Source organism: Ambystoma mexicanum, chromosome 2p (genome assembly GCF_040938575.1).
Source record: "Ambystoma mexicanum isolate Mex_15411 chromosome 2p, UKY_AmexF1_1, whole genome shotgun sequence".
Taxonomy (NCBI): domain Eukaryota; kingdom Metazoa; phylum Chordata; class Amphibia; order Caudata; family Ambystomatidae; genus Ambystoma; species Ambystoma mexicanum.
This window is the reverse complement of record NC_090923.1, coordinates 821,978,170-822,003,162: the sequence shown is the minus strand read 5'-3', so window position 1 is coordinate 822,003,162 and position 24,993 is coordinate 821,978,170. Positions and strand designations below refer to the sequence as shown.

General features: G+C 45.7%; 1 protein-coding gene across 4 annotated transcripts in view; it reads right to left on the bottom strand.

The window, feature by feature from the left end:
* The window catches only part of LTBP4 (latent transforming growth factor beta binding protein 4), a 1,283,510-nt gene that overhangs the window by 215,916 nt on the left and 1,042,601 nt on the right, over positions 1-24,993 (bottom strand). For all 4 annotated transcript variants that reach the window (XM_069644515.1, XM_069644518.1, XM_069644516.1 and 1 more), the window contains 3 exons: positions 18,581-18,706; positions 15,945-16,070; positions 5,165-5,293 (listed from right to left, as the gene is read on the bottom strand). In XM_069644515.1, coding sequence (XP_069500616.1) covers positions 5,165-5,293; positions 15,945-16,070; positions 18,581-18,706 — 381 coding nt within the window. The remainder of the gene's footprint in view (positions 1-5,164; positions 5,294-15,944; positions 16,071-18,580; positions 18,707-24,993) is intronic.

Sequence of the window (24,993 nt, the reverse complement as noted above, 5' to 3'; positions counted from 1 at the left end):
CCTGCTGAGCGAGCTTACCGGCTCTTACCCCTGCAGTTTAAGGTTTGCTTCACCGTTCCCTCTGTAAGAGGTCTTACTCCACTGAACACTGGCTTTCTCCGAAATGCCTAGTGCCAATTGCCCATCCAAGTAAGTATTTATTTTAGAAGCGCCACTTTTCCTCGTGGCATCATGTGCCCCATGCCAGGGATCACTCAGTTAATTAACTATACTCTTCCTTTACCTTGCAGATTATCTACAAGATGGTGTCTTTTTGTCAGTCAGACCCAAATCATAAGCAGCTGTGTCTAGGATGCTCAAAATCAATTGGCATACATCACTCACCAAACACACTCAAAATTACTCCGTTAAAATAATTTAGTTGCTCTTTTGGGGGAATCCTATTCTAACAGGTCGCAAGGTCATGATATTTCAGCATCACTGCAGCACAGAAATCACACATCAAACCCAAGGTTTCAATGAAGTGTCCACCTGGCTCAGTGACCAGCTATAGACCTCGCTTCACTTTAGGTGATCTCTCTCCATCACACTACGGGAAGTGAAGGCAACAAATAGTGTTTTTGTGTGTGATATGACTTAATTTCGGTGTACAACCATTAAAGTACCAAACATCAAATACACAAAGTAAAAACAATCAATAAAAATTAAGATCAACATAACCTAATATTGTTGGAAAAATCTACCACTAAACTCACATATCTAAACTTCCCCTAATTTCAGCAATAAAGTGTATGCATTCTTTACACTAAATACAAGTCAATAGCATAAGACCCAGAGATATTGCACATAGTTGAAAGGCCAATACGTATTAACCTGATAACAAGCTTAAAACATGTCAAATATAAATAAACCTAAAAAACTTAAAAACGGAGTTCCCCACTACCTCGCAACACATTCATCCTTCTCAACCATGCCCTGGAATGTATTTGGCTACAAAAGATAAGATGTTGAGATCATTGCTCTTCTTGTAGTATTCCAATGCCTCAGTCACCCTCTGGATACCTTTTTGTGTGAAAATTAGCATTAAATGCTTGGCTCTAAGATGACTGCATCTGGGGCAAAATAACATGAAGTGAGAAACGGTCTCACTTGAGGCCCCACAGGCCAAGCATTTAAAATTATTTTGATTATTCCAATTTCTCTTGAAATAGACCTCTCGCAGGGTCCCTGCTCTCAGATCGTATAGGAGTGTTTTTGATAATATACAGCCGATGTAAAAAAATTATTCCGATAATAGTTGAATAGATTCTGCTTACCGCAAAAAAAGAATATAGTGGTGTTTAGTTTGTCCTGTATATTTACTTGGTTTTATGTAATTTTTCCCCCTTTTGAAGGTTGCACATAAAAAAGGCGGATTTATTTCAGTCGATTTTGTGCGGCCCTCAAAAAGCTGAAAAAGCACGTGGCTGAAGGTTTCTTTTTTGGGGGGGGGTTGCCCTGCACAAGCCCCTTTTCCTCCTTGCTACCCCACTCGCCCACTATCCCACCACATACACACACACACACACAGTTTCATTTCCCCCCTGCCCGACCTCTTCTCAAATATTTGTTTTCTCACTCACACACACCTGACACTCCTGCAACTCTTCCTCTGGGTCTCGCTGTGCCTGTCAGCCCCTGCGCGCACTCGTGTGCATCACAGGGGCTCAGCGTTTGATTTTGAAAGACCGCTCTGTGTCTTCACAGAGCTGTCTTTCTAAATCGATCTTTTATTTATCGATTTAAAAAAAAATGATGTTTTCACTTGTATCCTCAATAAAGACTGCCCTATAGCCACCATTGCTAAAACCACAAACTATGGGCCTCATTACACGGACGGCGGTGGACCAAAGTCCACCTTGGTCCATGCTGGTAAAATACTGGCACCGCCTTGGAGGAAAGGAGAATTACCGCCCTATTCCAAGGTTGGTGGGGCGGTAATTCCCCCTTCCCCCATTGCCCTTCCCCATTCCCATTTTTGCCCCATAGGGCATAATGGGAATGGGGAAGGTGCTAATTACGGCACCGCAAATTGCGGTACCGTAATTAGCTCCCTGGTCCCTTTGCGGGTTGGTTTTTAACGCCTGCAAAAAGCAGGCGTTAAAGTCTCCAACCCGCAAAGTGACCTCGTAGTACGGCGGTAAGGGTTAACGGTCACCGGTACCATTAACGGTGACCGTTAACCCTTACCGCCGTCCGTGTAATGAGGCCCTATGTCAACATTATCCAGAAGATTAGGTTTGTGAGCTTTTTTATCTTTGACCAAGTCTGTGCAAGACAAATATTTACTGACTATTAGTACCCAGTGAGGGACAATAAGATTGTAACATGCAATCTGATTAGCCCTCGCCAGGGCTTTACCCGACCGGGAATCCCTCTCCCAATGTTCTTTCCTTTCTGTCCCTGATGGGGGCGGGGGTTGCAGCCACTCTGCCAATGAGGAGGCTTGTAACAGGGTAATCCCAGCTCCGAGCCACTACACGCCTGGAGGCTGCCATCTTCCCCTGCCGGGAAATCGAGGTGTTTTCCCTCCCCCTGTACCCCCTATACAAAAATTACCCTGATCGCCCTCCCAACCCCACTTACCTACTTTTTGGTCCATTTTGGAAGCAGAGGCGCTGGGATCACTTCTGTCCCAGCGCGTCTGCTCCCGATCCGCGAAAAGCCATCATGGAAAGGAAGAATGGACTACACATAGGGCCTCATTACGAGAATGGAGGTAGCCATGGAGCTATTAGCTCCATGGCTGCCTCCGTTCCGTGCTCTATTACTGGGTTCCTGCAATGGGGACTTACCGGGTTGCTCCGACATAGGAGGACCCGGTAAGTGCTCCTTGCAGGAACCCATCCCCATACCCATTTGAGCCCCCATGGGGCTCAATGGGAATGGGGAGGGAGGTAATAACGGGCAGATTACATCTGGCCTGTTATTGTCTCCCTCTACCCTTCGCGGGACCCGGAAAGCACGCCTGGTTTTACCAGGCGTGCGATCCGGGTCCCGCAATGGGAAGCTCATAATCAGCGCTCCCGTAATGAAATAGGCCGGTCCTGTACCGCCCCCTTCATTACGGGAGCGCAAGCCTTATAATGAGGCCCATAGTCGCTTCTCTAGTTTCCATGGTGGACATTTTCTTTGTTTACATTTTCCCTTTGTTTTGAATGGCCGCCATAGAAAGGGAGAAGGGACTACTTGTCCCATGGTGGCCATTTTCTTTGTTTACATTGTTCCATTCATTTTGAATGGCTGCCATGGAAAGGAAAAACAGACTCAATTTTTCCTTCCCCGGCGGCCATTTTTTTTAATGTTTTTTTTTCTGTTCCGAAACGCTGCAGCATTTCGTAACAAAAATAAATGCTCTTAGTACCCCGGTCTTGCGGGCCAGGGTAATAAAAGCAATAAACCCCCCAAGCAGGGGGGCATTACTACTTCCGGTAATGCACCAAGGCCTCTGTTAAGGTCTGAGCGAATGGGCCCCGGGCATTATCCGAAGTGGAAATGCCCCCGCCCCCGCTCAGGCCTAATTGCTTAATTGTACATAGACTGTGTGGCCATACTTTACCACTTCACTGCACATTGGTACTTACTTCAAATTTGCTTTGCTATAAAGTACCAATGTCTGTGTATCTGTGGCTTAAATGATACTTGCATAATGTGTTTAACTAATATTAAGCTTATTCTAAATGCGCTTTATTTACTCTACGACTATGACATTCAAGTCTAAATACGTAACTTTCAGTTAGTGACGGCACATTCTTTACATGAGTTCTTGAGTCTTGGACATCCAACATAACAGCCGAGACTAAAAATACTGGGACATTCCAATCTCTAAGTAGAGCAAATAAGAGTATTCTATTCACTCCTTGAAACATATGTGTTCAACTATATGTTAACATCCCCATGAGATTATTGGTTTGGCCAGTTCCAATCTTTCGCCTCTTTCCTCCTTTACTGCACACCGCCAGCAGCTCTGAAAAAGCTCACCCCATGTCTTTGCTATACAGGAGAAGGTATAGCAGGGATTTTCATCCTAAAGGCCTTAATTCTACTGGGAGTACCTACCCATCTAATAATGGGGAGCGGAACACCAGGCTAGCTCTGCTTTTTAACCAAATCAGATTGGTCCTTCATCGCCAGGGCCGTGATGCCTTGACTAGCAGCAGCCAAAGCGACTCATTTCTTTGTGCCAAGCTATGGTAGAATCTCTGTGCTGGCTGCACATTTCTGGATCGCGCCATCCTTTTGTATATGGGTTCCTTCTGAGAGACATCTTGTACGCGGACATTTCATTGTGTTATTTGTATAGCGCCTTTCATCGTAGGTATGGTCCCAACGCGCTGTAAGTTAAACAACCTCGGAGGGAACGAAATCCGAAGTATGAGACAGTTAGGAGATTCTAGTATGCTTGTGTGTCTAATGGCCATTAAAGGTTGCGAGGGCATGGCTGAGTCCCTGCTAGCCAGCCATGTCTAATTGGCATGTTTAGGGGTGGAGAGAGGTATACTAGGGAAATAAGCTGGAGGGCAGTGTGTAAGAGGATAGTCAGTTATGTGTGTAGCTGCAGTTCACATTTATTGTCAGGAAAGGTAGCTACATTCTTACGGTAGAAGGTTTTGTGCAAAGTGTCATTCGAGTTGTATGTAAAACCAGATGCATGCAGGGGTATGGTCGCGTATTTGGCTAATTCCAAAGTGCGGCGTCCAAGACAAAGAATGCATTTGTTATAAACAAGTGAAAGCCTAGAAATGGTACATTCAGCAAATCCCGAAACATTTGGGTTAATATAGTGGGTGCTTGAATCCAGCTATCATTAAGTGGCTACATTCACTTTTAAAAAGCATGCATTGAACACCAGCCGGCATTCCGAAATTATGAAAATAAGTAATTCTTTACAACAACAAAAATCATAGTTGTGAATTTTCTCATCTTAATATGCTATTTGCTGTTCTTCTCCTCATCTGGTGATTTGTTAAAAATGCTTCCAGTTTTTCTCTGATATTGCTAAGAGGTCATATAAAATGCACATAACCTAAAACATGCAAGCAAGGGGATGTGCAAAGGTCTAGCTGCACGTTTTGGCCAGAATGCTTCTACACCTGGACGCTCATTATTTTGCTTCCTCGTGCATGTTTTGCTTCCACTGTGCTAATGTGGGTGCAGTGGGGAAGGTCAGGCACACACTACTTACCGTGGCATTCTGTGCCTTGGGGATTAGATTTAAATCCTGCCGAGCAGACACAAAGGAAGCTTCCAACTGTATTTTCACAGCGGCCGTTGAGACAGGAGCGGCGTGAGGGCTGACGACACTCATCGACATCTGTGGAAGAAAAGGACAATGTGGAGATGATGGGACGTCATTGATGCAAATCTTACGTCATGTGAGAAACCTGATGGTATTCTACCACCTACTCGTCAGGGTCTTCCATTCAAATAGCCAGGGTAGGGCCATCGCTTGTGGATCTTGACCCTGGGGATGGACAAGCGAGGGAGGATCACCTGAGTGGAGGGTCACGAGGGATTGGGAGGAGGATACCCAAGGGCTTGACATGGTATTCCCCCATTCCCACTAATACCCCAACCCACTCTCTCTAAGACTTCATGGGGTATTTTCAATCTCACCCATCTCCCCAACCCCATTTCCAACAAATACTAAGACGAGGGGGAGGCAACTAAGATCAGTGAAGATTACCCATAGAAACAACATGGAGAAAGTAAGGGCAACCTACTGTAGAAAGAACTGAAGTTGTCCCACTAATAGAGTCAGGCATTTAATAATGACCACTCACAACTGACTCCACTTGACTGTTTTTTCAACTATAAAAGGTGTGGTTTTTCACAAGGAGGAGAGCGAGCTGTGGATGCTGTCCCAGCCAGAGAAGCCAGGGAGCAGAGAGAAGCAGGAGTTGAAACCTGGAGCAGAACGGCATGCCAAAACACTTGCCCGGTGATTGTGATGGACTGCAGCATGGCTGGGGAGCCTTGCCCCCAAGTAGCCGGAGTAAGGCAGTTTATCTCCTTCTGGTGGTGTTCGGTGCAATGCTTGTTCCCTTGGGACTTGTGCCGGTCCCAAGGGTGTCTGAGGGGCAGGTGGTGAGACCCTGACCTCAACCCTGTGTATCCAGTGGAACTGCTTGTCAATGCGACACTGCCAGGTGCGTGAAAGTGAGAAACTCAGGAGCGTGTGTTTGCTGAAGTGGAGCGGGAGAAAGACACATTTTAAAGCAGCACTTAGTGGAAAATGAGAGAAAGTGTACAAAGGACAGAAAAGCGTAAGAAATAAGCAGAATAACAGTAACAGAGAAGTTGGAAGTTGTTCTAGCGACGCCGAAGAAAAGTAGAGTGAAAGAAAGTCGGCTACAGAGTGCAAAGCGTGCATGGTAAAGAGAGGACAGTGTTTTGAGTTTGCAGGGAGAATGAGAAAAAAAACGGACAGGTGCAAGGATGCATGATAAGGGGAAGGAAAGTATGCAAGATGCGTAAGAGGTACAATAAGAAGGCAAAGGAAAGTGCAAGAATGCTCAGTGGAAAATAGGACAGCAAATGGAAGGTGCACGTGTGCACAAGGAAGAAGTAAATATGAATAAGAAAGGGTGCAGGGAGAATCTGAAGGTGAAAGGTTTAGAAAGAGGAGCAAGGAATAAAGAGTTGGTTACAGATCAGAGTGGTCATGCCTAGGAAGACCAAAGAACCAGGCAGTGTCAAAAGTCTCTGATTGTACCCCACAAGTAAAGTGTGTGTGAAAGAACTGTGTATAAAAGTAAAGGCACATCTTGATAGGATGAACTTGTGTTTGAAATAAAGAGGGGGCTAAGCTTGGGCAAGGGAACCCTGAGAGGCCTAACAAAGTGGAATACCAATTATTTCATGATATTGAAGGAGAAGCAAAGAACATCCTAACAAAACTGAATTTGTGTTGGAAACTGAAATGGTTCTGAGCTTCGGGAAGGGATCCCTGAGAGGCCTAAGCAAAGTTGGATTCTTGTTGTTTTGTGGTGTTGTATGGATTGAAGCTTGGGGAAGGGAATCCTGAGAAGTTTTAAAAGGAGCTGTTATATTCATTTTGCGGTGTTTGGAACTTGGACAAGTGGAAGCTTGGGGAAGGGAACCCCAAGTAACCAAAGACACAAAGTATTTGAGAGCATTGCAATGGCTCTATGGAGAAGGTCTTACAAATAGCTTCTTTTGATTGAACTCATTTTTATGACATTGACCAAACTTCATCTGGTGAGAAGACCACCTGACACCAACTTTGGTTTCCTAATTTATGTTGAACCACTGTTTTTCTTGTTTAAAGACTTCCTATCACATTTTTTTTAAGAGTGAGGGCAAGCATAGTATTAGACTCAAACAGAATTTTATCTTGGACTATTAGACATCAACAGCCTTTGAAACATCAGTTAAGGGAACCGTCCCTTTAGAGTTAGGGCCAGTTAGGTATTAAACCAACCCAGGAACCTGAGTAAATAAAGGTTTTGAAATTAACATCCTTGAGTCTCTGTCTCTTTTGATACCATGCCTGTCACACAGTCCCCATCCTTGAAGAAATCGGTGCTACATTGGCCCTCCAGTCCTCTCGCTTATCGGCTTTTAATTTAATAAATGTATGGCCAATGCATTCACACTGTGCACCTTTAATCCCACCTTTTCCTCTATTCCACTTATCACATCACTACTCGTTCCTACTAATGGAGTAGGGCTGCAACCTGTGGTTTGCACCTTTAATCATACCCTTTCCTCCGTTACACTTATCACATCACTTCTCATTACCACTGATGGAGTAGGGCTGCAACCTGTAGCATGCAACTTTAATCCCACGCTTGCCGTCATTCCACGTATCACATCACTTATCATTTCCACTGATGGAGTAGGGCTGCAACCTGTGGTGTGCACCTCTCATCCTACCCTTTGCTCCATTCCACGTATCACATCTCTTCTCATTCCCACTGATGGAGTAAGGCTGCAACCTGTGGTGTGCACCTCTCATACTATCCTTTCCTCCATTCCACTTATCACATCACTTCTCATTCCCACTGATGGAGTAGGGCTGCAACCTGTGGTGTGCACCTTCAATCCCATCGTTTCCGCCATTCCACTTATCACATCTCTTCTCATTCCCACTGATGGAGTAGGGCTGCAACCTGTGGTGTGCACCTTCAATCCCTACCCTTTCCTCCATTCCCCCTTATTAAACACCCATATGGAAATCGCCATATTGACCCTCACTGTGCCTGTTGCTTGGAACATTGGCATATAGTGACATTCAGACAATTCTGCAAACCTAGTGCAGGCCACTCAGTGATGAACTTCCTGTCGTTATAAGAGGTCACTGCGAGACATAGGGCCTCATTCCGAGTTCGGAGGTAACCACGCTGCTATTTGCAGCATGGCTGCCTCCGAACTCGTCCAAACACCGGCCTGGTGAATGGAGTAATTACCGGTCCATTCCGAGGTCGGAGGGACCGGTAATTCCCCATTCACCAGGGCCCTTCCCCATTCCCTTTTGAGCCCCCATAGGGCTCAATGGGAAGGGGGAAGGCAGCAATAACGGTACTCTAAACTATGGTACCGTTATTGACCCCGGAGTCCCTTTGCGGGTCCCGTCCTTAAAGCCTGCTAAAGGCAGGCGTTAAGGACGGGACCCGGAAAGGGAACTCGTAGTAGGGCGCTAAGGGTTTAACGTCACCGGTCTCGTTACTGGTGACCGTTAACCCTTACCGCCCTACTCGGAATGAGGCCCATATTTTTTTCTTAAACAGTGGAGACGCATTCGAAAAACACACTATATGTTCAACACCATTGGAAGGTTGTCTTTATACTCCCCAACCCATGTGTATAGCTGGCCCATCAATACCATAGGACTTACTCACAGCAGGGTAGCTCGGTGTTCCCCAGAGCTCCAGATGGATCCCAGCCACAGAGAGAAATCTGCCTGTGGGTGTTGTTTAACATTGCAACATTACACTCTTCTCAGCTTTCCAACAAGGGGATACACATCATCACCCGCTGGCATTGTGTCTTTGACAAATCTTGGCAAGGCTCTCGCAAAATTCCTTCAAAAGGTGTGCCCCTGGACATTTCTTTAGATGAAGGAGGCTACAGGTCTCATGGAGGCAATGTCAATTCTTCGCTGTCCTTGTAATGGGTACAATATAAATAACTAAACATAGCATATCATGGCGGCATCACAAAGCTCCTTCAAAATACTCTTCCGATCCACAGTTTCCATTAAGTGAAAATGACAGGCAGGCCAGGCCACCCAACAACTCATTCTCATAAGAGTGTAATTCAGTGAGGCCGCCTGGCTTATCTTCCACGGAACCCATTTTGTGGATTTCTCAGAGCTGAATTCTTTCAAAAGAATATCTCTCTCACTCTGATGATACAAAAGCAGAGGAAAGGAGGATAAAGCCTAGTAAGTGGCGTGAGAACGGGCCCTGATCCTGGCCTTACTAGATTCTGACAACATCACAGAAGAAGAGCTGCTCCACTATCTCCACTATCCACTCCACTATCTCCACTATCTCCTGAATCGGCTCTTTCGAAAGTCATTTGCACCCTTGATTACTCTGATGAGATTCAGGGAAAAGAGCCCAGCAGCACATCCGAAACTTGGCAATGTGGTGAAATAGCTGTGCCCATTGGTCTGGCAAGGGAACTGTCTCTGCCAGTGGACACTTTGGCCTACAAGGTACCTATAGTGAAAGATCAGTGACAATGATCAGTGCCATTCCTTCCAGAAAGTGTTTGGCCAAGGTTGACATCAATGTTCTCCGGTGGGGAACTTACTGGAGGTTTGACAAGTCTGACAACCAACGCATCAAGTATTGACCAATCAAAAAGTCCACTGTCTGTCTGTCTGTCTGTCTGTCTGTCTATCTATCTATCTATCTATCTATCTATCTATCTATCTATCTATCTATCTATCTACCTATCTATCTATCTATTTCTATCTCTCTCTATAGTTATTTATAGAGTGCTAGGGACCGTCACAGGCAACGTAGTTCTATAAACTCATAGAGTTAAATACAAGTTTAAATCTGTGAAAGGCAGACACTGAGATAACCCCCTGTATAACTCTGTCGATTATTTTGAAGGAATAAACACACATCCCTTTAATTAATCAATAACTTTCACTTATAGGACAAGAAGGTTGTACCATGCTGGGTATAACATATTTTACCTTCATCGATTGGCTGGAGATTAATATGCATGGTATTCCTAGGAGAAATTGCAGCTCACAACCATTGAATCTTTACTAACATTAAAATAAATCAGAATACAGCAAATGGTTGATACCTAATGACACCATAATTATACAAGCAGTAAAAACAAGTGGCATTTCAAACACTGCCTGTTAATGCCTAACTCATGATTACCTTAAGTGGTGTGACCATTCAAAGGTCACCGGGATTCCGAGAAGCTTGTCGTTTGTTGAAAGATTTGTTCTCACAAACGTGAAATGTAACTCTCAATTGGTAACAGGGGATCGATAACAAAGCACGCCTCCCAGGAACTCATCATCACTACCTTTAAGATGATGAGCATTCTTTTAAAGACTATAGGGCCTCATTACGACTGTGGCAGCCACGGTATGAACGGTGCCGGTAAGGGACCGGCACCGTTCATACCAGGCCGCCACATTACGATTTCTGTCTGCAGCGGGTCCCGCTCTCTACACCTGGTCAGACCAGACGTGCAGAGCGGCACCCACTAGCAGAACAGGATGCAAACAGCGGACCCGTCATTAACGAGTCTGTTGTTAGCATCCTCCCCATTCCCATTGAGCCCTATTGGGGCTCAATGGGAATGGGGACGTACTGGGTCCGGGTCTCATGAATGGGAATTACTGGGCCCGCAAAGGTCGGAATGGCCCGGTAATTCCCATTTTGCGGGACCCCGACCCGAGTTTGGGGGTAGCCATGCCGCTAAAAATGGCATGGCTACCTCCAAACCCGTAATGAGGCATATATCTTTTTCTTTTTTAATCTCTTTTCCTTCATACTTTCATATTAAATTACTTTTTCTCACAAGTCATTGAAAATACTAAGATCAACTTAGCATCCATCTCGAAACCTATTACAATGTTATCAAACCCAGCTCCGCTTTTCACAATTGAACTCCTGCAAAAGAATTATTTAAGAAATTGTACGATTATTTTTAAATTCAAGATTTAGAACATCATTGCACAAATCTCCACCTCTCTACCTCCCAATTTTCTATTTCTCTAATTACAGTCCTCCCACTTTCAAGACAGACTAAAAGCCACTTAGTTTGCAGATCATTCTGGAGCCCTTGCGAGACTCCTGACCAGGGTCCATGTCCATCCATCTAGCTTGGCTATAAGTGTCCACCTTGTCTAAAAGCTGTCTCTGGCCCAAACATCACTGTCCCATTAGTGCCCGATCTCCAACCTCCTTTATATCAACAAGGTATTGGACAAACAGGCCATTGATGGTAGTGTGGCCCTGAGATTGCTTTGTTGGTTAAGTTAGTTCAGGGATTTTTGGCCATTGATGACCTGCAAGAGCTGTCTGTTTTTTTTAGATAAGATTGTAGAAGTATTAAGGGCCATGTTTACAAACTGCTTTGTGCGTGATGCAAAGAGATTTCAGGATAATCCTCTGTTTTATTGGAAGCCATCGGGGGTCTTTGAGGGCCGGCATGACATACTGCCTCATCACGAGTTTAGTGGTAACCATTAAATGCGGCGGTAACGATATTACTGCCGCATTTAAGGGGCCGCCAAATCATGGGTTTGGTAGGATTTCCGCCAGCGGTAATAGCGCTAAAAATTCTCCATTGAGCCCAATGGTGAATGGGGAATTCCCGAATGGGCCCAATGGGTAATTGGAATTTACCATTCTGCCAAACCTGTGACCCGGCGCAAATAGCACCGGGGGGTTTGCCGGTAACGATAATAGCCCCGGCGGTACTGCCCAACTTGTGAAGTCTTTTATTTTGAGGCCCAGTATAAATCACATTGCTTTGTTTTCAATCAGAGGAGGTGGCTTCATTAGGTTGTCATGGATACCATTACAGTGAGTGAGTCTGGAGAAGAATCTGTGCCTCCACTAATGGCATTATGGGTTAATTTGAGGAGTGGAAATATCTTTCTGAGAAGGTTGGTGGAATGTCCCACAACTAAATGAGTTAAACTCACTTTTGTTTGCACAATGGATATAGGTGGAATAAATGCAGAGTAGGATTAAGGGTTTATCCAACGCAAAAAGGATGCCCTCCTTGTAGCTTATCTGCCTGAACAGTGCTGGGAAGGAATAATAAACTGTACAATGTCTGGGTTATTCCACCAGTGGAGATAATGTTGTATCTCGGGGTCTCTAAAGCACAAGTGAATTTTTGGCTCAGAGCTGCTTCTTTGCCCCAGGTCCTCTCCAGGGTTTAGGACCCTGCTCACAATTTGAAATCCATTCCAGGGGGACAGTGACTGGTCCACGCCTTCCCGATCTGGGAGTGCAGTGCCCAAGTTCACAATGGGTGATAGGAAGCCTTTCTCTTACTCACTAAGAGAAAGGCTCACTTAACGCCTGATTACGAGGTCCCTTTGCGGCTCCCGACCTTAACGGCTGGTTTGGACCAGCCGTTAAAGTAGGGACCCGCAAAGGGACTTTCGAGGTAATTACGGTACCGCAATTTGCAGTACCGTAATTACTGCCTTCCCCAGTCCCATTGAGCCCTATGGGGCAAAATGGGAATGGGGAAGGGCCAATGGTAAATGGGGAATTACCGCCCCGCCAATCTTGGAATGGGGTGGTAATTCCCCATCTACCATTGGCGGAATCGGTAAGTTGCCAGCGTTAACCATGGCGCTATTAGCGCCAGTGGTTAACGCTGAAGTTGTAATGAGGGCCATGGTTCCCTTAACACTGCCCATAAGACATATGGGGCCTGATTCCGAGGTTGGTGGTAGTCATGGCCCTATTTGCGCCATGACTGCCACCAATAACGGGTCCGGCACCGGTCTAGTTCAATGGGGACTTACCAGTGTAGTCCGACCTATGCGGGACCGGTAAGTCCCCATTGAAAATGCCATTCCCCATTCCCATTTGAGCCACAATAGGGCTCAATGGGAATGGGGAGGGCGCAAATAATGGGCTCTTGTGTGTCAGACCTGGCGTTAAAGGAAGGACCCGCTAAGGGACCTCGTAGTAGGGCGGTAAGGGATTACCGGCACCGGTCTCCTTACCGGTGCCCGGTATCCCTTACCGCCCTACTCGGAATGAGGCCCTATGGTAGCCCTTATCACTCTTCCAAAATAATGGATAAAGTGTCCTTTCTGCTCTCAGGGCTAATGCAGACTTTTCACAGATACGGGATACTGTGTGCTTCATGTCAGTCATGAGAGATCTGCAGCTGGAAGGTTAGTGGGATAACCAGGACAAGGTGGCACATCTTCCAAGGAATCTACTCAGTCTCAGCAACAATGGCGAGGCCAGAATTTCGAGGGAACACTGGACCTTCAGGGCCAGGTCCTACTTAGGCTTCAGCTCCTCACACAGCATATGTGCTGATGGCTGGTGCCTCTGTTGCCTCTGCTGCTACCTCTGCTTCTGTCGCCTTGGACATGGTGGCTGTCATCTTCCTTCATTACCCTCCCTGCCTCTTCCTATGCGTTGCTTTTATTGGTGCTGCTTCTTTTGCCTCAAAATCTCTCTCTGATTTGTTCTCTCATGAATACCTGAAGGGTGGGGATCTCAAGATTGGCTAACCATTTTGATTGACAGCTTTATCCCTCTCAATGCAGGTCTGTAGCTCCGCACAACAAAAAGACGTCAAAGTTCCACCTCCACAATGGTTCCACATTACTTCTCACCAATGTTGGTCCACGGCTCTCAGAGGCCATTCCACTTTCGCAGGCTTCGCTGTGCTACACTGTTTATATTCACTGCCGCGCCTTCCTTCCTAACTTTACTGTTTATATTCAATACAGCGCCTTCCTTCCTAACTTTCTACCAGCTGTGGGTAAGATTTGCTATGTGCTGTGCCGGTCTGCTGCCTCGTAAATGTCAGTTCCTACTCTTTCAACATGGAAACTGTTTTTCACTCCTAATCCACTCATGTCTCAGTGTTGCTATTTTCTGAGGCACTGTCACCAGTGGGTCCCTGGTCCCCGCGGGATCAAACAGATGTTTACCAATGATAAGTGAGGTCACTATTGTTACCAACACCCCCATCTTTAGACTGATTCACTACATATTCAGGCAGCGTCGTGTGGGCCTTATATTAGTCTAGAGACAACATGGAAGTTATACACTCGTCATGGTTGGAAGCCTGTCAATCCAATCAAGACAGAGACCCAAAAATGGAGGGGGTATAATGATCTCCGTCCCTATATATACCACCTCAAAGTAGCTTACGGCTTTGGCTAGGTTACCCTGGTAGGCCAGATATTAAGAACGTGTGAGAGCAATCTCGTTATATTGATGTAGAGAGATGTCTGACTTTGTCACAGGAGGTGGAATTATAGGTGCGTCCTGTGTGTCATTTTAAGAAATAGTGGTCAATCTGATTTTCCAACCTGTGACATCCTTTGAGCTTATGTTTCTCACTTGGAAGATGGCCTTATTGGTAGCCATCTTGCCAGCCTATCCATCCCATAATCTACCGTTTTGTTCTGCTTTAAAACAATACACTTCTTCTATACTCATCCTCTTGGATCTCTCTGCCACTTTTGGCACTTTTGATCACTCCTCTCTACTCACCATTCTTCAGAATCTTGGTTTTCACAAATCTGCTTTCACCTGGATTGCCTCCTACCTGTTGGATGGCCCAAAGGACCCCTGCTCTTCACTCTCCATATGTCTGGCCGAAGAAGACTTAACTTGTATTTGGTCTTTCACTACCACCTCTTTGCTGATGAAACTCAAATTGTTTTCTCCTTTCCTGCATTCAACCCATTCATCTCACAATACATTAACAACTGTATCACTGCAATCCGTCTCTGGGTGACTCTTCACAGTGTCATGCTGAACTCTTCAAAAATGGAAGCCATCTTTCTCCGGCTGCCATGCCCATCCCTACCATCTCGTTTTATATTTGCTCCCTACTTTAACTTCTTGCTCCCTCCCCAATGCATGAAACCTTGGGATCACCAGCCAATTGTTGTGACTAGCTCACCAGACAATTCTTCTGATGAGAAAGTCAGTTAATTTTTCTAACAAGATGACCTGCCAATTCTTCTGACTAGATCACCTGCCCTTTGTTCTGATGAGGTTGCCAGCCAATTTTTCTAATGAGATCACCAGACAATTCTTCTGACTAGATAACTAGCCAATTATTCTAATGAGATTGCCAGCCAATTCTTCTCACTAGATCACAAACCAATTCATCTGATGAGATCATCAGCAAATTCTTCTAATGAGATTGCCAGCCAATTCTTCTCACTAGATCACAAACCAATTCATCTGATGAGATCATCAGCAAATTCTTCTAATGGGATCACCAGCCAATTCTAGTCATGAGATCATCAGCCAATACATATGTTCTTGCATCTTTGCAATGACTCTATCCTTCTCCCCTGGAGAGATATTACTATGTCGTCTGCTGCTACGGCAAATCTACTATAATTTTTATTGGGAGACCTCTTGGAATGCTAACCAATTCTTAATATATTGACTGATACGTATCATATAGGTATGGTGGTAATGGTAAAAATATGTGTTGTTTTAAGTGCCTCTGACTTTCAAAATGCAATGTAAGGATGAGTTGGGATCTCATGGTACATTTACTGCCTACGTTCCAGAGAAGGTTTTGCATTGGGTACTATGGGGTATATACCCCATGCAATACACAATGTACCCTATATGCCAAATATTCCAAGAGATCCCTATTCATAATTAGATGAAATTTTAAAAACAAGGGCATTTTTTTTTATTCCCACGTTTTTACTATGAACAGTAAATTCATAATAAGACCCTCAGTGTCACATGAAGCACTCAAAGTAACTTTACCTATACAGCTGGTGCCTTGCGGGTTTAGGACAAATCCTGCTGAGCAGAGACACCTGAAGCTGCCTGCGGTGTTTTCACATCTGCCATTGGCGCAGGGCGGCTGAGACACGGCACACTCGTCGATATCTGAAGTCAAAGAGATGGAATGTTACTTGAACTCGCATTTAGAACCTCAATTCGAGCAACGTCATCTCATCAGTCATCACATGGCTCCAGTGCAGTCTGCGCTCATAGAGCTGACACGGTTATGCACGGTGTCCAAGTACTGGTCGCGATCAGTGGTCGAAGTGAGCGGGAGCGGTCGGGAGCGATGCTCCTCTACTTTTTTAAATTACCTTTTACAGCTCCTATATTTTTAAAAGAAACCGTTCCGGAATGGTTTGTTTTAAAATAAAAGTGTAGGAAGAAGTAGAAACTTGCCCTTTCAGTGCACTGCACTGAACGTTCCTTTAAACAGCAGGTGCAGTGTTTGGTGGTGTGTATTGTGTGTGGGAGGGGATGTGATGGGGTTTGTGGGGAGTGGGTGCAGGCCAGCAGGGAACATAGTTCAACTACTTCTTTTCGTACACTTCGACAACTGGTCGCGATATGTACCCTGGGCTTGCAAATGACCATGACCCAACAATTTCCTTCGAACTGGTAGAACCACTAAACCCCCGCCCCAGCCACACATACAACCTGGCTCCCTCTACTGCTTCCTTAAAACCCTCATAGCAACAGACACTGGGCTGAGAGACAGAGCAGTGACCCTGCTCTAGTGGGGATTGTTACTTTTTCTAGAGTTTGCAGGCCTGGGAAAATTAAAGCACTTTCCAGACTCTCTACTTACCAAATGGATAACATGTATTATTTTTAGGGTGAGATCAGCCTTCAGGGGCCGAACCCTTCCTAACAAATGGTGGATACCTGCTCTATGTTGGCAGGCATCTCCTGGCTGGCCCATGAAGATATGAACATCTCCCAGCTAATTTACAACGCTGGCTTTTTATTGGCTGTCATTAGTGTGGAGGATCCATTTAACGGCTCTCTACATTGCACACAATGCTGTTTATAGCAATTTGTGTGGCATCTAAAATTGAGGTTCACGGAATGCATCTGCTCCCCCTCTTCTGATGACTCGTTAAGACCCCACAATAGCAAAGATTTCATACATGTTGACACATTGCTGTTGGTTCCAGTAGCTAAGTTATGAGCGGGTTACCTCTAAAACGCACATAAACATACACATTGACAATTTTACTGACCAGTTTAATTGTCTGCAGAAATATTCAGAAAAGATAAAATATGGGTGCTGACTCCTTAGCTCCGGTCTGTGGAGGGGTGTTACAGGAATGTATGCCACCCTGAGCCATTATAGCAACTCTACCTTGCCATTGGGCCAATCCAGTGCCCCATTAGAACTACAATGCCTTTGGTGGCATCCAGTATTTTTACTGCAGAAATTTCACCACATATTTTTTTACTGTGCTCTTTTTATCAAATTCCTGCTGCAAGATGTGGAGGAGGTTTGAGTGAGGCAATATGGGACCAGAGAGAGTATGGGTGGGAGAGTGCTTTTCTTCTGGTTTTTGTGGCACAAAGCCTCAGTAAAAATGTGGTAATAAATGTTAGTCACATTTCTGTGGGAAGAATACATGGAACCCTGGTGGTGCCCCATTGCTTGGATGTACAACCAGCTCTAGGGCTCAGCTACCGCACCAAGTCCAAGTCCAAACCCCAACATTAAGAGTCCAGAAACTTAGCATTTTGCCATCAGCCACGCCTCTGCATTTCAGGAAGGAGCTCAAGACCCTACTTTTCAAGGAATGGTTCTTTCCGGAACACCTAGGTCCACACCCTGCACTCCCCGCCTAACCGAAGACTGGCTGATCTGCTCCCCCGTTCCCTGCCCTGTTTGCTGGTAGAACCCAGTGATGCCAAGTTCCCTCCCCCATGTTTAGCTCCCCCCTCTCTTGTATATCTGCCTCCAGGACCACGCCCCTCCCTCTATGACCTGTAGAGCACTCTGTGGCTTCCCAAAGCTAGGTCTGTGTTCAATAAAGACAATAATAATAATAATAATAATAATAATAATAATAATAATAATCAGCCTGATTATCCTGTCATAGTCCCAGACAGTGACAGATTCAGAACAGGGCTTAGTATTGATCTTAGTGGGAAATGTGTCATCTGTATTGACTGGTTGTGTATCCAGAGCATGAAAGGTTCTGCAATAGATGTTTAAGATCTGTAGATGGCGCATGAAAACTGGCTATGCTCCAGCATGGCCACTCATTAGCTGGCCCACCAGATGTTTTGAACTACAGCTCCCATGATCCTTCACCACCTCATTATCTTAGCTAGGGAGCAATGGAGTTGAAGTCCAAAACATCAGGGGGCATTGCAGAAATGTTGCACCGCTGCAAGTGCAATTAGCAGTAGGGCAAAAACGTCCTTTGTTCAAAAAATATCTTTCAATGATTGTTACATCAGGACAGTGTTGCCCCAGTCTGATTCCTTTGCTTTGGTGCAAACATGCCTTGAAAGAATACGTTTTTTTGCACTGTGGCAATTTTTCCCATAATGCTCCCTGCATGGGAACTGATACAAAGTTTCTGTACTTAGGCTGGGCCACATAGGCGGACGTAGACACCTACCTGAGCACTCTGTTCCCTGGGCATTCGCCCTGAATCCTGGCGCGCACGCGCAGCGGTAACTGCCCACAGTGTTCTCGCAGCGTCCGTGGATGCAAGGGCGGGGGCTCTGTCGGCACTCATCAACATCTGGACAAAAAGAAACAAGCAGCTCAGTTAGAATTCATACTGGGTTCAAGTGCTGCGGTTCATGTGTAAGGTGTAGCTCGCAGGTGTAAACCCTGGTTAGGGTGACCAGACGTCCCGGTTTTCCCAGGACATTCCCGGGTAATCGCCCTCTGCCCCGGGGTCCCAGGAATTTTTTCATTTTATAAACCCCGTCCTGAGATTGAAAGGGTGGGTGGCTACAGTCCTGGTTTTTTCCGGGACCAGATTTCGAAATCCAGAAATCGGGCCCGGCGCGACTCTTCCTGCACGTGAATGGGGACGTGAATGCTTTTCACGCCCCCATTTCCTCAATCTTCCACTCCCCGGCCGCTCTCCTCCAATGAGAGTAGTGTGCCTGTGAGCACACCCTCTCTCCACCACCCGCAACAGGCCAGCGACATAGAAGTAGGACTGCAGTTGTATTTGTGTTTACTTTAGTCCTACTTCTATGTCTATTGCCTGTCCCCGTTTTTTTTTTCTTTTTTTATCTGGTCACCCTAACCCTGGTGCATTGATTCGAGTTGGTATTATGGGCTGCCACAAGGAAGGGCATTACCTGGCCCAGTTGTGTGCAGGATTTAACATGAGTTTTAGTGACATAAGAGTGATGGGTTTTCTTATTCCTGGTGACGCTTATTATAGCTCAAGTATTGGCTGGCTCTGGGAGACAAGAGTAGCCCTAGCTCAGTGTATTAATGCACCCGATGAAGGATTGATTCACAGTGTGGTGGTTATTATAGAAGGTCACATTGTTAATACTTTAATCCCTACCGTCTTGATCTATTCGTAGCAGAACGCACCTCAGAATGGACGTCTATATTTACGAATCTATTCATTAAGTTATTACACTAGGGAGGAATGTCGCTTAGAGGCATTAAGCGTCCAGGCCGAGAATGCATAATCATTTTAGAGAGACGGGTTCTGTACATTGCTGTGCCCACTGTGCTGGTGTGCAGCTAAAATATAATGTGGGGGGGGGGTGGAAAGGGTGCAAGGCTATGGGCGGACCCAATCGGGGTGGGAGTGCATGTGTTGGTGTTATAGGGGTGTGTTTGTGTGAATGTGGGTGTGTGTGTATGTACACAGGCTACATGTATGAGTGGGTGTACAAGTGTGCATCTGGGAGCTGGTGTATAGGTGTGTCGTGTGTGTGTGGTCAGTATGGGGGGTGCATAGGTGTGTGTGCGGCTATCCCAGATTCCTCTTCACTTGCTACGGAATATTAAGGAGGTTCTTGCAGGCTTTTTCAGAAAAAAATATGCATGGCCTTGAAGTTCACCAGAACATAACTAATCCTTCACAGCTCGAGCGATGAATGTGCACCTGTGTGATGTTCTTAGTCATCCATGAAAACCTTGCCTTGGCTTTACTATGCCTAAGACCCATTCCCTAAAAGATGCGTATACAACTTATTTTTGAAAATCAAAGAAGGAAAATACACCATAACTTTTTTTTAATAGAAAAAGTGTTACCTACTGGATCTATCAGAAATGTATTACGTGTGTAAATGCCATATCTAGTCGACTATAGTTAAGATAAGCGCGCTTGCAAACTTCATAGTGAAAATCCCAAAAATTGCTTGAACAGTAGTGACAAATGGCACTGCTTCTGCTTGGATTCCCCACATATTAAGTGACCCGCCCCTTTATCACACGCCTGGCCACACCCCTTTTTCCACCTGATGATTGGTAATGTCTACTGCCTGGTCCATTTGTTTTCTTACATGAAAAGTGTTTTCGTTTATTCAGTTCAACAGTTGTCATATTAGTTTTGAACACAAGGGGGAGATGAAGAGGAAGATTTGGCTTTCAAAGAGACTTGCGCCAGGCACCTGCTACCCAGTGTTTCCCTCCCTTTAGTCCCAGACCCGCATTCCCCCCGTTTTCTGTTATATATGGAAGACTACATGTACAAGAATGCAAAGAAAAACAGAACTGGGTGGCCTCCACCTGCCTGACTGGCCTACTAGTGAGAATACAGTCTCTTTCCATGGGAACTGATTAGTTATACGTTCCCACATGCAGTGTGTCACTTAGGTCTGTCATCCGCCCTGTACTCAGGCCCTGTAGCCCTGAATTCTTTTTTTTAATAAACTTTATTTTTGGGTTTCACATCACGATACACTCACCTCCAATCTCCCATGCCAGTTACAAGTATGTTATGCATTTCATAATCGTACAGATTTTATCAAGCTGATGTTATACGTCAGGCCATTATTGTTATGAGTACAGTAGACACAATGCAAATAATAGGGGATAGAGTCTCATATGTAGAACCACAAAGAGTTTACATTTAGTTCACACTTTCATCATCAGAATTTTCTGTATCGGGACATGTTTAAGTTAGGTACGCGCTGAATGGTGCCCAAATGTCTTTCGGTTTACATGGAGAGGGCATCGTTTCCACATAGTTTTCTTCGCATTCATTTACATAAACCAGTGCAGAGAGGAACTGATCTACCGTCGGTGCCTGTGTCGTCTTCCATTTCTGGAGGATGCATTTATTTGCGACTGCGCATGCCACATTGAACAGTCTCCTGATTTTTTCGGGGACTTTACCGATGTCCCCGAACAAGTATTTCGGGGGGGTTAAGGACTGTAGGGATTTGTGTGATCTCCTCTAGGATGTTAGCCACCATGCGCCAGAATTCCGCTACATGGGGGCAAGCCCAGTACATGTGAAAGGAGTTAGCGCCTGGAGCCAGGCATTTTGGACAATTATCAGATGAGGTGACATAGAATTTTGTCATTTTTACCGGGGTGAAGTGTAGTTTATTCAGTATCTTGAATTGTATTAGTCTCAGACCTGCATTCAATGACATTTTTTTGGATAGGAGACAGTATCTAGTCCATTTCCTCACATCAATAGCAGCGCCCATGTCCTCTTCCCATGATGTCCTAATGGTGTTTTGAGTTTCCGTATGTGTCTGAATAATGTTATATAGTTTGGATATTCCTGTGCCCGCCTGGGAGTACAATGATTGGTAACATGCATGTTCGGGGGGCTCATCTGGAAATGAGGGCCAGCGTTTCTTGAACGCCACTTTCATGCAATGGAACTGAAGCGTGAGCAGTTGGTTTCCGCCAACCGATTCTGTGAAGTCCTCAGGGGTAACAAATGTATCGCTCGGGAACATGGTTTTCATGGTAAGTTCATAATCCGGGAGCCAGCTTTTCTGGATGTCAGTATCATAGGTAGGTGTAATCCCTGGGAAATATCAGAGGGGAGCGTGAGAGTCATATGGTTGTCTATCTGAAGTTGCTTGCCAATCGCTGCCCATGCCGCTATTGTACAAGAGGTAGGGTCAAACTTGCAATTATCTCTATACCTTTTCGTGAATATGATTGAACACAAGTCTGTTGGGCGAACTGAATGTCGCTCAATAGGTATATGTGGTGTTGTATCCGAGGGGTCTTGCCAGAATTTTGCATAATGTGCCTGTGCTGCATAATGTTAGAGCTCGAAGTCGGGAGCCGCGAAGCCACCCTTTTCATAGGGTTTGACTAACTTGGCCCAACTGATTCTGCTTGCCCCCCCGTTCCAGACAAAGGTGATAGCCATGGATCGGAGGTTATCGAAGAAGGGTCTTCCCGGCCAAATAGGGACGTTACAAAAAATGTAGAGGAGCTTAGGGAGTACTGTCATCTTGAGCACTGCAATACGGCCAGCTAGGGAAATGGGGAGTTTAGCCCAGATTTGAAGTTTCGAGTATATGGTTTGCAAAGTAGCCTTGTGGTTGTCAACATAAAGGGAGGTACTATCCCGGGAGACCAGGATTCCCAAGTATCTGATGTGGTCGGGTGCCCCTGTGAGGCCGTTTGTGTTTGTGGGGCAAGTAGTGGCACCAGTCAAAGGAAAGATATTGGATTTGGAAGTGTTAATCTTGTATCCTGAATATGGGGTGAAGTCGTTTATCACGGTCAGTATGGGAGTCAGGTTCTTCTCCGGTTCCCGGACATATAACAGTGCATCGCGCGCATACAGTGAAATGACTTGGTATGCCCCGGACATATATATGCCTCTCAGCTCTTGTTTGGCCCTGACTGCGGCCGCCACCGGCTCAATTGTCAGAGCAAAGAGTATAGGAGAAAAGGGGCACCCCTGTCTAGTTCCTCTGTGTAGTGAGAACTGTTCAGATAGAGTTCGGTTAGTAAGTACTCTGGCTTTAGGCGACAAGTAGAGTAGCCTGACACATCCTGTCAGATAGGGGCCAAATCCGAACTTGCGGAGGACCTCAAACATATATGTCCATGAAACCGAATCGAACACTTTCTCTGCGTCCAACGATATAGCTACAGCCTGCGCCTCTGGTTTAATCTGAGCCAGTGTGCAGAATAGTCTACACAAGTTTAGAGCCGTGGATCTGGTGGGTATAAATCCACATTGGTCGGGATGGACCAGGGCTGTCATCTTAGGAAGTAGTCTAGTGGAAAGTACTTTTGCGTATATTTTCGCATCAGTGTTGATCAAGGACAGGGGGCGATATGAGGAGCGTTCGTGGGCTGGGCGTCTGGGTTTCAGAAGCACTGTGATGACCGCTTCCGTCATGGATTCTGGGAGTGAGCCAACATCAATGGCCTCTTCCCAAACCGCGGCAAGTATCGGGGCCAGAATTGTGCAAAAAGATTTGTATAGTTCGGCACACAGGCCGTCTGGGCCTGGGGTTTTACCTGAGGACAGCGATTTGATTGCCTCTGCAATTTCATCGCTTGTTATGGGTTGCTCGAGGGCCCAGTTGTCTACCAGGCTCAGCCTGGGGAGGTCAATCTCACTCAAATATGTCCGTATACTGTTTTGTGTATGACTGTCATGATTAGCATACAGGTCAGAGTAGTAATGCGAGAATTCGAGGTTTATTTCGCTTTCTCCATTCGCGACTGTCCCATCCTCCGTTAGGATGCACATGATGGGAGAATGGGTGCGCTCATTCCGTAGCATGCGGGCAAGATGATGGCCTGCTCTATTGCCTCCCCGTATCTGCGTGCTCTGATTGGGATGGCCATGTATTGTTGTTCTTTGGTTGCCAGGTCTCTGAAAGTTTGGAGAAATGCACTAATGTCTGAGAGGATACGCTTGTCTTGGGTCATACTGTATTCAGTTTCTAGTATTTGCAGACGAGATTCTGTATCGTCCAGTTGGGTCCTGACCGCTTTAAGGAGGCCAGTCATCCTGGACATCAAATTACCCCTTACCCATACTTTAAACGTCTCCCAAATCGTCGCCCACCTGTCTACGGAGCCTTTATAAACTGGAAGAATTCTTCCATGTCAGCGTGGAGGGTGTCTACAACACTCGGATCTTTTAATATGTTGGAGGACATCCTCCATCGCCGCGCTGGACAGTTTATATCGGGGAACCGAATGTCCAAGGTGACTGGAGAATGGTCTGAGAGTGTGCGTGGGAAGATTTCACAACGTTCGACACAGTTAACCAGGGGGGATGAAATAAGCCAGTAATCTATTCTGGATTCAGTGTCATGGACTGAAGAGAAGAACGAATATTTTCTGTCAGTAGGATGTGTCCCCCTCCAAGCATCAGATAGGGCAAGCTCCTCTTGGGCGTGGCGAATAATGTTCGCTGCTTTGAAGAGGTGTCTGGGTGTACTGGAGGACCTATCCAATGTAGTGACAAGGATAGTGTTGAGATCTCCCCCCCACAGGATCGAGTAATCTGTTGTCAAGCCTATCACTGAAAGTAGCTGTATGTAGAACTCCGGGTCGTCCAGATTCGGACCATATGTATTGACTAACAAAAGTTTAACTCCAGCCAACGTGCCCCACACCACAACATATCTACCCTGTGGATATATCTTGCATTTTTCAGTGGAGAACCCCAATGAGGAGTGTATTAGTGTAATGACCCCCCTGCTCTGAGAGGAATATTCCGTGTAATGCCTGTTGCTACTCCATTGCCGGAGGATACTTTCGTGTGTAGCCTTCAAAGCATGGGTCTCCTGGAGCAATGCGATATGTGGGTGGTGCCTGTTAATATATGCACCCACCTTACTAGCCTTCGCTCTATTGATTAACCCTCGAATGTTCCAAGTGATTAGTTTCAGTTGAAGCCCCTTGGGTACATTAGTGTTTTGCGCCATTTTCGTGCATCATGATAACATTAGGAAAGGCATTCTTACAAAGAGTGTCAGCGAGCGAACCCGTGAGTGCAATTTTATCAGTAAACCAGCAACAACAAACAACGATGAACATTTGTTTGCGCCCAACCGGGGCATCCTGAGGTCTTAACCTGGGTAAGTCAAGTACACCACTTAT